Below are 14,572 nucleotides of genomic sequence, written 5' to 3' on the forward strand. Positions count from 1 at the left end.
CTGGGCAACCATGGAGACTAGGGATCTTGTGGTGGTGAGTAGTTTGGTTTGCAGCCTTAGGCGGGGGCCTTAAAGCGAAATATAGAATTGGGATGTTCCAAGTGCACCCAAAGCGAACCAAAGCAGGCTCGGAAATGAAAAACCGGATCATTCCACTCACCCACTCCCCCCCCCCCCGGGGCTCATTCTCTGTTCCACTCCCCCCGCTCTGCAGCATGGAACCTTCCGTAGCTCCGGACGCGGCCACTGCCCCACCCCCGCTTTCCGAAGTGGAACGCGCCGCGTTGACCCGTTGCCATGGAGACCGGCGAGGCCCGGTCCGGCGCGTCGCTCCCGCCCTGCGATAGGAGGGATTCGAGGCGGCTGGTTGGGTGGGATTGCTGCTCGTGTCGCTGCGGCGCTTAGTTCGCCCCTCTCCCGCGTTGGAGGCAGGTCTTGAGGGGTGGGGTGGGCGAAATGCTGGGCCGAGGGGGCAGCTGAGGGATATGGTGTGGTGGTGGTGGGGCAAAATGGTTCTGCGGCTGCGTGAGGCGAGGGACGCCGGCGGCCAAGAAAGGGTTAATTTAAAGGGGCGTCGGGGGTCTCGTCGGAATGGCGCCGGGTTATTCTTGGGCGGGGCGGGGTAGGGCTGGACTGGTGGAGAACCCGCTCTGCATGCAGAAGCCACCCCCACCCCCGTCCCTTTGCATGCAGAGCCTCATATCCTGGAGAGCTGCTGCCAGTCAGTGTAAGCAATACTGAGCTAGATGACGTGATGCCTTGATTTGGGAATTTTTTTCTTTTCTTTTTCTTGCTTCATTTCTGCAATTGGTGAATCCCACCCATGGGCGCAGCCAGATTTTTGTTAGGGTGGGTGCAGAACTTGGTTAGGGGGGGAGTGCAGAACTGCCGTGATTGTCAATTAGTTAAGTATTTCTATTGTTTTACTTGATCTAGGGTTGCAGCTGCCCCCCTTCTCTTGATTACGCCCATCATCCCAGCCCTGAAGGGTGGGTGCTGTTAGGCTGCCACCTTTCTTTCTCCTTCCCTCCCCAAGCTGGGCCTTTGGAATGGAACAGCTGCAAGTCAGGCGGAAACCCAGTGGGTGAAGCTGGGGGGGAGGGGTCTGGGGGGCTTTCCTTGTTGAATTTCTGCCTGCTGCAAATCCACCCTGAGGGGAAAATAAGGTGGGGAATTCTGGTGGCAAAGGTGTGAGGAAAAGGTACTATGATATATATATGGTGGAATTGTTTAAACATCAAACAATTTTGGGAAACAATATATAACGAAATGAAAAAAATGTTTAGATATTCATTTAGGAAAACACCAGAAGGTTTTCTATTGGGAATAGCTCCGGGAAAAACTTAACTTTCAATTGCGGCTCTGGGAGGTAACTTGCAGTGGGGTTGTTAAGTAGGTGGCGGAGTTAGGATTTGCCTGCAGCAAAGTGATCCTAGATGCATAAGAAGCTGTGCAATACCAGGTCAGGCACTCTTTGCCTACGATAGCATCCTAGTGTCTGCTCCAACTGGCAGTGACTCTTCTGGGTCTCTGGCAGAGAAGGTTGTTTCTTCTCATATGCCGCCTAATTCCTTTCATCGGAGATAACCAGCAGTTTATTTATTTATAAGATTTTCCAAGGTGTGCAAGGCACCGTACATGTTTTTCCCTTCCTTATTTTATCCTTAAAACAACCCTGTGAGGTGGGTTAGGGTAAGAAACACTGACTAGACCGATGTCACCCAATGAACTTTGTGGCTGAGTGGGGCATTCAACTGGAGTCTTCCCTCTCTTTGCCCTAGTCTCAATCACACTTGCTGACTTTCTTCCTCATGCAAAAGATGTGCTCTGGCCCTTCTTTCATTTGCACATTCATTAAAACTTATAGTTCAGACTGTGCTGAATGCTTATGAAGGGTAGCAACAATCAATTGTTAAATGTTTTTAAAAGTGTGAAATATATAGCAAATCATAATCTCCCCAAAGAGCTTCAACAAGCTCGGTATTGGTGTGGTTGGAATTGTGACCCTTTTCATACATGGACCAGTTGGATAAAAGAATGCCTAATAACAGAATGTTCCACTCTTGTAGAACGAAATCGTACCTTGTTTTGCGACCAGGATCCGTTCCGGAGCCCCGAACGCTAGACAAAAAGGATGCGCAACGAAGCGCCGCTCTGTGCACACGCGCGGAGTGGTTTATGCTTCTGCACATAGCACAATTTAGCGCTTCTGCACATGCGCGAGTAGCAAACCTGGAAGTAACCTGTTCCGATACTTCTGGGTTTGCTGCGGACGTTCGATGAAATGGACGCTCGACAAGGCGGACTCAAAACGAGGTGCCACTGTAGCTGTGACAAAGCCCTATTGAAACCCTTCTACTCCAGACTCACTCCTATTTCACCACCATGAGCAGTTCTGTCTTTTCTCATGCGTGCTCCCAGCTATTCTGTTTTGCACACAGAAGGTGCCTGGTTCAACCCCCAGAATCTCAATGTAGGGCTGGGTGACAGTCCCATCTGAAATCCTGGAGAGCTGCTGCCAGTCAGTGTAAGCAATACTGAGCTAGATGACGTGATGCCTTGATTTGGGAATTTTTTTCTTTTCTTTTACAAGGCAGCTCCCCTGAATTTACAGGGGTTCCTGCTGAAGGGACAAACATGAAATACGGTACCTTCAGCCTAACCCCCCCCCTGTGGTTTAGGAACTAGAAAGCTTCGCTTGCTTCATTTCTGCAATTGGTGAATCCCACCCATGGGCGCAGCCAGATTGTTGTTAGGGTGGGTGCAGAACTTGGTTAGGGGGGAGTGCAGAACTGCTGTGATTGTCAATTAGTTACGTATTTCTATTGTTTTATTTGATCTAGGATTGCAGCTCCCCCCCCCCCATACACCCACCATCCCAGCCCTGAAGGGTGGGTGCTATTAGGCTGCCACCTTTCTTTCTCCTTCCCTCCCCAAGCTGGGCCTTTGGAATGGAACAGCTGCAAGTCAGGCGGAAACCCAGTGGGTGAAGCTGGGGGGGAGGGGTCTGGGGGGCTTTCCTTGTTGAATTTCTGCCTGCTGCAAATCCACCCTGAGGGAAAAATAAGGTGGGGAATTCTGGTGGCAAAGGTGTGAGGAAAAGGTACTATGATATATATATGGTGGAATTGTTTAAACATCAAACAATTTTGGGAAACAATATATAACGAAATGAAAAAAAATGTTTAGATATTCATTTAGGAAAACGCCAGAAGGTTTTCTATTGGGAATAGCTCCAGGAAAAACTTAACTTTCAATTGCGGCTCTGGGAGATAACTTGCAGTGGGGTTGTTAAGTAGGTGGCGGAGTTAGGATTTGCCTGCAGCAAAGTGATCCTAGATGCATAAGAAGCTGTGCAATACCAGGTCAGGCACTCTTTGCCTACGATAGCATCCTAGTGTCTGCTCCAACTGGCAGTGACTCTTCTGGGTCTCTGGCAGAGAAGGTTGTTTCTTCTCACATGCCGCCTAATTCCTTTCATCGGAGTTAGCCAGCAGTTTATTTATTTATAAGATTTTCCAAGGTGTGCAAGGCACCGTACATGTTTTTTCCTTCCTTATTTTATCCTTAAAGCAACCCTGTGAGGTGGGTTAGGGTAAGAAACACTGACTAGACCGATGTCACCCAATGAACTTTGTGGCTGAGTGGGGCATTCAACTGGAGTCTTCCCTCTCTCTGCCCTAGTCTCAATCACACTTGCTGACTTTCTTCCTCATGCAAAAGATGTGCTCTGGCCCTTCTTTCATTTGCACATTCATTAAAACTTATAGTTCAGACTGTCCTGAATGCTTATGAAGGGTAAAAAAGAAGGGTAAAGGTACCCCTGCCCGTACGGGCCAGTCTTGACAGACTCTAGGGTTGTGCGCTCATCTCACTCTAGAGGCCGGGAGCCAGCGCTGTCCGCAGACACTTTCGGGTCACGTGGCCAGCGTGACGAAGCTGCTCTGGCGAGCCAGCACCAGCGCAGCACACAGAAACGCCATTTACCTTCCCGCTAGTAAGCGGTCCCTATTTATCTACTTGCATCTGAATGCTTATGAAGGGTAAAAAAGAAGGGTAAAGGTACCCCTGCCCGTACGGGCCAGTCTTGACAGACTCTAGGGTTGTGCGCTCATCTCACTCTAGAGGCCGGGAGCCAGCGCTGTCCGCAGACACTTTCGGGTCACGTGGCCAGCGTGACGAAGCTGCTCTGGCGAGCCAGCACCAGCGCAGCACACAGAAACGCCATTTACCTTCCCGCTAGTAAGCGGTCCCTATTTATCTACTTGCACCCGGGGGTGCTTTCGAACTGCTAGGTTGGCAGGCGCTGGGACCGAACGACGGGAGCTCACCCCGCCGCGGGGATTCGAACCGCCGACCATGCGATTGGCAAGTCCTAGGCGCTGAGGTTTTACCCACAGCGCCACCCGCGTCCCTTATGAAGGGTAGCAACAATCAATTGTTAAATGTTTTTAAAAGTGTGAAATATATAGCAAATCATAATCTCCCCAAAGAGCTTCAACAAGCTCGGTATTGGTGTGGTTGGAATTGTGACCCTTTTCATACATGGACCAGTTGGATAAAAGAATGCCTAATAACAGAATGTTCCACTCTTGTAGAATACAGTCGTACCTTGTTTTGCAACCAGGATCCATTCCGGAGCCCTGAACGCTAGACAAAAAGGATGCACAACGAAGCGCCACTCTGCGCACACACGCGGAGTGGTTTGTGCTTCGGCACATAGCACAATTTAGCGCTTCTGCACATGCGCGAGCAGCAAACCCGGAAGTAACCCGTTCCGATACTTCTGGGTTTGCTGCGGACGTTCGATGAAATGGACGCTTGACAAGGCGGACTCAAAACGAGGTGCCACTGTAGCTGTGACAAAGCCCTATTGAAACCCTTCTACTCCAGACTCACTCCTATTTCACCACCATGAGCAGTTCTGTCTTTTCTCATGCATGCTCCCAGCACACTGTTTTGCACACAGAAGGTGCCTGGTTCAACCCCCAGAATCTCAAGGTAGGGCTGGGTGACAGTCCCATCTGAAATCCTGGAGAGCTGCTGCCGGTCAGTGTGTAGACAATACTGAGCTAGCTGGGCCAGCGGCCTTGTAATTATATGTGTTCTTAACTGGCAGAAAACCCAATGTAGCTTGCTCTCTGTCCATTGTCACATTTGTGTAGGGCACAGAATGAACATACAAAGCTGCATTTTATTGGGCCCATCCAACCCAATATGTTAACTCTCCAAGGGTTTCTGCTGCCTTATTACCTGTACGCTGCCTGTGCTTTGTGGCAGGATATGCTGGGAATATAACATGAAGAGCATTTGTATGTAAAGCATATAGAGCACAGAACTGCAGCCCCCCTGCAGTGTTGCCATATGCTGCTGCTGAGTCTTAATGTTGCCATTTGGGAGGGGCTTAATTGACTGTTGTTTGCAAGAAAGGCAGATGAGTGCCAGGTTACTCATCTGTGTCTTTCTTTCTTCCATAGACTTATTTCTATGTGCTTTTAAGATGGTAACACAAGCCTTTAGAGCTTTTGATTTGTTCCACCTAACACTCCCCTTCTGTACCTGGCTACCAACTTTTTATTTTATTTTACAGAATTTTCCCCCTAGTTGCCTTCTTCAGATGTTTGATTTGCTGACATTAGCAGACGATGATAATAATTGTCTCCATCTTTTAACCGTTGCTTATTTATGTTGCTGATCAAGCTGCTGTAAAGGTGCAGATGAAGTTCAGGGTATTTTAGCTGACAAACTAGTGTATGCCTCAACACCTCGGCTGAATTCTTCTTGCTTAAAACTTTAATTTTCAGTTTCTGAAAAGACTTGTAAGCAACAACTCCTAGCTTGCTTCCCACTTGCAGAATACTAACCTCAATTTCTAAGAGGCTAGTGGTAAGCCTCCATTCTTAAATGGTAACATGTGAATTATGTATATAGATCATGCAAATTGTTCACTCAAATCTTTTGGTCACTTAAGTCTTGCAGAGGTTTTTTTTGGAGATTTTCCGTTATGTATATCCCACTTTTCTTAAACAATTCAAAGTAGCTCAAAAGCAAGCTCAGTAAAAAAAGAACAAATAAATACACAGTATAATAAGAATTACACATCAGCAGAGAGAAGAAAAATGAAATCGACAGACTATTATCCAGCCAATATAACCACAGAAAAGCAGGGAAGAATCCATATCAGAAAGAAGACAGAAAAGAGGGCCAACTAACCATTCTCCAAAATCTCCTTAGAGAGCCAGGTTTTAAAGCTTCTGAAGGCTGTGTTGGGCCAGGTGAGCATCCTTGGGGAGTTCCAAGGAATGAAACAGGGATCTGCTAGTAGACACATATTAAAAAGTAGGGCCTTTGATGCGGAAGGGAATGAGTAAGAATAGGGGTTCTTTCTTTCTTTTTACATTTGTATTTTTGAACAAAAGAAACAGTTGCAAAGTGACTTAACCACAAGAAGCACTACAAATGAAACAAAACCAGATAATTTTAAACACCAAAATCCATACCATGCTCACCCAATAACATATTCATAAGGACAAGTCCTACCTTTAAATGGTGATCATCACTATAGGGGCCAATATTACCATTTGTTCTACATATTTAATTCCTACACCTCTAATTCTGTTTACTATATAAGCTTAATCTAGTTGGATTAAATTACTCTAGTTTTTTTTTTAAAAGCATACCTTCGTCACGTGTATCCTGTACTCGTTTTTAGTTTGTATATCTATTTTATTTATTTTAAATATATTTAGACATCTCTTCATTGTAGAGCAATTTCACAGCAGGGTACAATTTAAGTAATAACTGATTGAATCGGCAAAATGTCCGGGTTTTGGAAATGTCACCCCCCCCCCAAATCTCAGCAACTTTCTTTGGGCGATCCCCCCCCCCCCGCCAAAAAAAAATCTCAACAATTTTTTGTCTCGATTTTCACTTCTTGAAATATGGCAACCCTAATGTAAAAGCAATGGCATATTAAGGAGAGAGAAATTAAGAGCCTCATCAAAATGTAACCAGCCAATCTTTCAAAGGCCTGAGTGAGCGACAAAGTCTTTAACTTGTATTGGAAATTCAACAGTGTTGGCAGCTTCCATGAATGTGTCTGCCCTAGCCGTAATGACAAGGTTCTGCTTCCACTGTCAGAGGCAGCCGGCATTCCAGTTGCTGGGAACCACAAATGGAGAGATTTTGCTGTTGCATCTAGGTCCTGCCTTGGGGCTTCCCATAGGCACCTTGCTGGCCACTGAGGAGAGGATGTTAGACTAGGACGGGCTTTTCGTCTGATCCAGCAAGGCTCTTCTGATGTTCTTGCGACAGTGATTAACAGAATTATGCTTTCTCATATGGTAAAGGTACCCCTGACCATTAGGGCCAGTTGCGGACGACTCGGGGGTTGCAGCGCTCATCTTGCTCTATAGGCCGAGGGAGGCGGCGTTTGTTGGCAGACAGCTTCCGGGTCATGTGGCCAGCATGACTTAAGTCACTTCTGGTGAACCAGAGCAGCGCACGGAAACATCATTTACCTTCCCGCCAGAGTGGTACCTACCGTATTTTTCGCCCTATAGGACGCACCTTTCCCCCTCCAAAAATGAAGGGGAAATGTGTGTGCGTCCTATGGGGCAAATGCAGGCTTTCACTGAAGCCTGGAGAGCGAGAGATGTCAGTGCGCACCGACCCCTCTCGCTCTCCAGGCTTCAGGAAGCTATCGGCTAGCCGTGGGAGACGCAGCTCTCCCACGGCTAGTGGAGAGCTTGCCTGCACCCAGAAGCTTGGGGCGCGCTGAGCTCAGCACGCCCCAAGCTTCGGGCTTCGCGCAGCGCTCCGCTAGCCGGCACCCAGAAGCTTAGGGTGTGCTGAGCTCAGCATGCCCCAAGCTTCGGGTTTAGCGCAGCGCTAGCCGTGGGAGAGCTGCGTGACTCTCCCACGGCTAGCGGAGAGCTTGCCGGCACCCAGAAGCTTGGGGCGTGCTGAGCTCAGCACGCCCCAAGCTTCGGGCTTCGCGCAGTCCTCCGCTAGCTGTGGGAGAGCTGCGCGACTTCGCGCAACTCTCCCACGGCTTGCGGATAGCAGCCTGTTCTGGGGGCTGGGGTTGTAGGAAGCTCGGGCTTTCCCGCCCCAGCCCCGCACCTGGGGGTGAAATAATTTTTTTTCTTTATTTCCCCCCCAAAAAACTAGGTGCGTCCTATGGGCCGGTGCGTCCTATGGGGCGAAAAATACAGTATTTATCTACTTGCACTTGATGTGCTTTTGAACTGCTAGGTGGGCAGGAGCAGGGACCGAACAACGGGAGCTCACCCCATCACAGGGATTCGAACCGCCAACCTTCGGATTGGCAAGTCCTAGGCTCAGTGGTTTAGACCACAGCACCACCCGTATCCCACGTCCCTTTTCTCATATAGTAAGCACCCCCCCCCCAAATTCTGTAACAGTAACCGTGTTGCATCTGCTGCTGCAAAAAAGCATTAGAACAGTACCTTAACAAAAATCTAATTTTTTAGAATTTTATTTTAAAACAATTTAGCATGTGTGGCATAATCCAGCTTTGTCCAGTTTGCCATAAGCACAGGCTTAGTGGGGCTTTCTTATGGGTAAACACACATTGAATTAGCCTGTGCCTGCAATTCCCTGAATGCTTGTTTGGGAGAAAGCACTACTGAATTCATTGGGGATCTACACCCAAGTAAAGATGATTTTCGCATGTTGCTGCATCATAGTTGTTTGTGTGCTAAAATGAGTGATTGGCTTTCCTATTTCCCTTTTTAAATATATAGTTGGAATTGGTAACAGGTTATGGATATTGTCTTTATTTATTTATTTTTTCGTTTCTGAGCAGATATCAAGTCTGTACAACTTCTTGTATTGCTGTAACTGTTTGACAATTGGCAATCATGAGCATCAATGACTTTGTGATTCTCCCTGGTTCAAAAACTGGAGTCTCTGTAAAACTGAAAGCAAAGTAAGTTCATTTCCTGTAACTGTCTTGTGTGCTTCAATAATCTATTGGCTTTTTATGTGCACCATGAAAGCAAGCTATTCATAACTATGAACAGAGCAATCATCTGCATGATGAGTTCAATGGCGGTGTTGTTGTTTTTACACACCTAGTTATGTATGTATAGGATTGCAGCTTATGGCTACTGTCACAAAATACTTTGCTTGGAGTTACTTCTGTTGAAACATATGGGATTTGCTTCCAAGTAAATGGGTTTAAAATTGCGTGTTTCTGAACCGTGCTGATCATATTATATTGTATACGGGAGGAGTAAAATCTGAATTTGGTGTCTGAACTTAAATCTCACTTCAGAAGTATACGGGAGCTGCAGTTGGAGAAGGTTCAGCTGGAACTTGAAAATAAAGAGATGGAGAAGACACTTCAGCAGCTACAATCAAACATGAGCAGAGAAAAACAAGAGAGAGAGTAGGTGAAATTTAATGATTCGAAATTAAGTGATGATTCTAGTGAACCCCTGCTCCCACGACTCCAAACCCCCACTTTTGGGGACTGGGTTGAGTTGTATTCCTCAAGAGATCTTTCTTTAATCATTATTTGATTTCAAACTCCACCTGTCTGCTGTTTGCACCCGAAGTGTCTTTCAGTGCAAGAAATCTACACAGGAAAAGATATCACCATCTTAAAATACATAACAACATAACTTTAAAAAAATTGAGTAAATAAGATCGGTTGAAACAAAGAGCAGCCAATTAAAATTGCCAACCACCCCATTTTCAGTTGGATAACAGCTGTAAGATTTCACATTGCTTTTGTGCTTTTCCTTTTTTTAAAAAAACAACAACCAATAGCTCGTGGCATGGTTTCCCCCTGACACTTATGTGCACTCTCCAGGGGTGCTCTATGCTCAGCTGGAAGAAGTCTAAGTGAAAACTTCCAATTGTTCCTCATCTGGCCGTAGGGGCAAAGTGGATTTTATACTGAAAAGTGGCTTGCCTATTCATCTGTGCCAGCAGCAGATGTAGAAGCATCAAGATAACCCCCAACTATGTATCTGCTTCTGCCCTGTGCTGGCACATTGCTTTGTAGAATTGCAGCCTTTGTCTTTTGCTGCTGTTGGGATTTTGATACCAGAATTCAATTTCAATCCCCGCTCTCACCCAATGAACTCTGTTTGGTATTCTTTCAGGGTGCTTCATTGTTCATGAAACGGTCATTATCTTTTAATAGAATCTCAATTCTATATGAGTTTTAAGTGCATATGCATGCATTTACAAAAAAACACAAGGAAGTTGTAATTGTTCTGTATTTGATAGAATCCATTTAGGAAGTCAAAATGTTCTGCAGACAAAGCACAACGCTGAATATCTGTAACTCTTCTCTTCAATTCCGAGAGCCACTTTTATTAACCTCTCTGTATCTGTTTCTCTTTCTCGGTAATGTGAATAATAATGCTAACTTTCCTCTCTCAGAAGAGCTTTGCAAGGGTGCAGTCATTAGTGTTCTGCTGCGCTTAACAAGATATATGGTTCTGTTTAAGTGTTAAGTGTTGCTAATTGCCTTGGATCATAATCATTAATTTCTGCATCCTTTCTCAGAACATTTAATGCTGGATTCTAGCTAGGAGAAGCTCATTTTTTAAAAGCAATGGCACTTCATTTTTTAGTTCATAATAATTTGTTTTGCTGTTCATTTGCAAAGGAGCAAAATAGTACTGGAACTGGAAGCAACTAATATTCTCTAAATGGGATTTTTCCCAGTACAGTCATACCTCGGGTTGAATATGCTTCAGGTTGAGCGCTTCCGGGTTTCGCCGCTCGCGCATGTGCAGACGCTCAAAATGGTGTCATGCGCGGAAGCAGCAAAACGCGACCCGCAGTCATGTCTTACGTTCTGTTCAGGATGCGAACGGGGCTCTGGAACGGATCCCGTTTGCGTTCCGAGGTACCACTGTATGTTGACAGTGTATTGAAAGTTGGGAAATGCTAGGTTTAAGAATCCTGTAATTTGCAGTGGATGTGAGGGAACATGGTCAGGAAATCATGATTAGCTGGGGGAGAAAGGCTTCCGTAATGCATAAAGCCACCTAGTTTAGTAATATCAAAGGCTTGAACCCAAGGTCTTCTTGATTCATACCTTACTCAACCTTATAGTCACAGTCACCATGCTACACCTAGGAATATCAGATAATTCTAACAAAATTCAGGAACAGAAATGGCTGGTGTTAAGTTATTCGTCCCATCTTCAGAACGGAGACCAATCCATTCTGAATGCATTCCTCCCCCTTTTGCATTACATTTTTTTCTGCATTGAAATGAATGGGGTGAACTAACATAATGACAACGTAGTTTTGCCACAGTGTACAGCAAGACAGATAATGTAGTTTTTGGTGGAACTGCAATGGAACAGAAAAAGTACTCCATATGATGAGTACAGGGCAGAACAGAAAAGAATGCCTTCATACATCCTTAGCTATACCCAGTGCTTTTCCCCCCTAATTTTTTTTAAAAGGGTACAGTGGTACCTCGGGTTAAAGCCGCTTCAGGTTACAGCCGCTTCAGGCGGTGAACAATTATCTATTGTTTGTGTTCTTAAAAACAACAATGTGAATGGATACAGATTGCATTTGCTTGGCTGACGTCTGTTGCTGACCACAGATGAACATGTGAGCTGCAGCAATTTGCTCTTCCTTTTCTGTTTTTGTTTTAATTATCTGACATCCTTTGATGAAGCAGCAGGCCCACCTCCCTATCCAGCCCTTCCTTAAACAGAAAAACCTTCGTTGAACCAATGGTTGGTGCTGCTTTAATTGTGAGGAGAAGCCGAGGCCTCGGCATGGCTGCAAATGGATGAATTTGCTCCCAGTCCCTTCATGCCAGTATTGGGAGGATAGGGTAACATCCTTTGCCCTGTCAGGCATGATGAAAGTCACATGAGGGGAAGTGGGGTCACCTTGCAAGTCCTGATCGCTTAGGTGCATCACTGTTTCCTGCCCGGAGGGTGAAGACTTAAAGCCTCCTATGCATGTAGAGCAGGCTTCCTCAACCTTGGCCCTCCAGATGTTTTTGATTTATTATTTGTACCCCACCCATCTGGCTGGGTTTCCCCAGCCACTCTGGGCGGCTTCCACAGAGACCAAAAATACACTAAAATGTCACACATTAAAAACTTCCCTGAACAGGGCTGCCTTCAGATGTCTTCTGAATGTCAGGTAGTTGTTTATCGCTTTGACATCTGGTGGGAGGGCGTTCCACAGGGCGGGCGCCATGACCGAGAAGGCCCTCTGCCTGGTTCCCTGTAGCTTTGCTTCTCTCAATGAGGGAACCGCCAGAAGGCCCTCAGCGCTGGACCTCAGCGTCTGGGCAGAACGATGGGGGGGGAGACGCTCCTTCAGGTATACTGGACCGAGGCTGTTTAGGGCTTTAAAGGGCAGCACCAACACTTTGAATTGTGCTCGGAAATGTACTGGGAGCCAATGTAGGTCTTTCAAGACCGGTGTTATGTGGTCTTCATGGCTGCCCCCAGTCACCAGTCTAGCTCCCATGAGCTCTAGCTAGCATGACCAGTGGTCAAGGATGATGGGAATTGTAGTCTCAAAACAACTGGTAGGCCAAGTTTGAGGAAGCCTGATGTAGAGTAAAACTGGCCCACCTTCCTGCATCCCAGCGGTGAGAGGGGAAAGTGGGCGGGACGACAGATGTGAGTCTTACCTTTGTACAATGGACATCGTTTGAGTTACGGACAGCTGTATTTTTACACACCTCCCTCCAGGCAAGCAAGAGGATTATTGCAGTTCAATGGCACATTCTGGTAAAGCCAAAGCACTTCAGGGGTGTCATGGAAGCAGGACCAGGGTGAGGTATGGCATGGGGAGAGGCCCAGAGGGCAGCATTCAGCCCCTTAGTCCTGAGTTTCTGCATTCCACTTGTGGAGACTCCCTGCATAGTATAATAATATTAATTGCACTCCACTCTCCCTCTTGTGATTTTCATTATGTGAACAAAGAATGCCGGAATAGGTCTTCTTTTTTATTAATGTTATTCCTATTATTCAAAAATAGCATAGCAGCCAGCTAAGACAGACACACTCATTTTAATTAATACATGAGCAGTAATAACAATAATGAATGCAGCAGCAGGCCATACTAATGGGCCACGAAGGCCTCAGTTGTGCCAAAAACACATTGTAGCTGGTCTTTGTCAGATTTATATTCCAAAGGTAAAGAATCTAGGAAACCACCCCCTCCCACAATACTTCTGTTTCCCTGTTTTTAGAAGTTTACCTTTGGTATTGGCAGGGTAGGGGGAAAGGAGAGCAGTAAAAATTCCTCTTCTTAATCTGAAAACATGTACAAATGCAGTTTTGGAACTTTTATAGACGAGCAAGTGGATATCGCTGGAAATCAGGCCAAGCTGGCCTGGGCATGCAGCCCCAACTGTTGTTGCAGAACAAAGAGAATGTTGGAAAGGTAAGACTCTCACTAGAATTCCAATAAGGTAGGCTTATTGTAACTTAGGGCTTTGTTCAAAAGGTTGCTAACTCTGCAAAGCCATTAATTGAACCGTTTTCCTCATCTCTGTTGCACCACCTTTAAAGGAAATGGAGAAGGGCGATGTTTTTTTCCTCTCCTATGAAGAAGTTTGCTTTGAATATTGCAGAAACCACCTAAAAACGACCCATTAGCTTGTAGCTTCATTGAATTTCAGGGTTGCAACAGATTGAAGTTATTTTCACCGATGAGAAACACTTCAGAATTATTATGCCTTTATTCCACGTTATGCTTTCTTGTTCCTGGGTATGTTTTCATTGTTCATTTTATTTTTCTTTCTTTCTTGCTGTTCTGCCAGTGTTATTCTGTCCACCAGCTGCTGCTGCAATTGCACGATGAGAGAAAAAAGGTTTTCAAAGTTGTTACGAATGCAAGGCTAGCAGTGTGTGGGGGGGAAATAAGATACTGTATTTGCAGTTATTGATGTACTTGATAGTATTTTCCAGCCCTCCTAGGCTGATTCATATGGCGACTTTTGAGGATTTTTTAAAAAAACCATTTTGGGTAGTATTTTTTTTTTAATCAACCAGCACTGAATGTGAATCAACCTTTCGGAGAAGCAATCTTCTGAGCACGGTTGTGCATCCAGATTCTGATTTTCTGGGCCGCATTGTAAAATGCTTCAAAACTGTCTGTTGCATGATGTGGAAATAAGTCTGACTACAGTGGTACCTCGCAAGACGAATGCCTCACAAGACAAAAAACTCGCAAGACGAAAGGGTTTTTGGTTTTTTGAGTTGCTTCACAAGACGATTTTCCCTATGGGCTTGCTTCACAAGACGGAAACGTCTTGCAAGTTTGTTTCCTTTTTCTTAACACCGTTAATACAGTTGCGACTTGACTTCGAGGAGCAACTCATAGCACGTGGTGTGGTAGCATTTTTTGAGGTTTTTGAAGACTTTGGTGATTTTTGAAGCTTTTCCAAAACTTTTCCGAAACCGTGCTTCGCAAGACGAAAAAAATCGCAAGACGAAAAAACTCGTGGAACGAATTAATTTCGTCTTGCGAGGCACCACTGTACTTGGACAACTATGTTCCACATGCATGCTAACATGAGATGAATAGAAAACAGTCAG

The 14,572-nt window shown here is 45.6% G+C and overlaps 1 protein-coding gene across 5 annotated transcripts in view; it reads left to right on the plus strand.

Moving 5' to 3' along the window:
• The first annotated feature begins 270 nt into the window (after positions 1 to 270).
• The window catches only part of ZBBX (zinc finger B-box domain containing), a 47,323-nt gene continuing 33,021 nt past the window's right edge, over positions 271 to 14,572 (plus strand). For 2 of the 5 annotated variants that reach the window (XM_077929796.1, XM_077929797.1), the window contains exons 1-4: positions 271 to 428; positions 8,831 to 8,953; positions 9,302 to 9,415; positions 13,325 to 13,415. In XM_077929796.1, the coding sequence (XP_077785922.1) occupies positions 8,886 to 8,953; positions 9,302 to 9,415; positions 13,325 to 13,415 (273 nt within the window). In that variant the 5' untranslated portion in view covers positions 271 to 428; positions 8,831 to 8,885. Of the gene's footprint in view, positions 433 to 521; positions 728 to 8,830; positions 8,954 to 9,301; positions 9,416 to 13,324; positions 13,416 to 14,572 lie in introns of those variants that run through there. The other 3 variants (XM_028731470.2, XM_028731472.2, XM_028731471.2) reach the window with 3 other exon arrangements.

This window comes from Podarcis muralis, chromosome 6 (genome assembly GCF_964188315.1).
Source record: "Podarcis muralis chromosome 6, rPodMur119.hap1.1, whole genome shotgun sequence".
Classification (NCBI taxonomy): Eukaryota; Metazoa; Chordata; class Lepidosauria; order Squamata; family Lacertidae; genus Podarcis; species Podarcis muralis.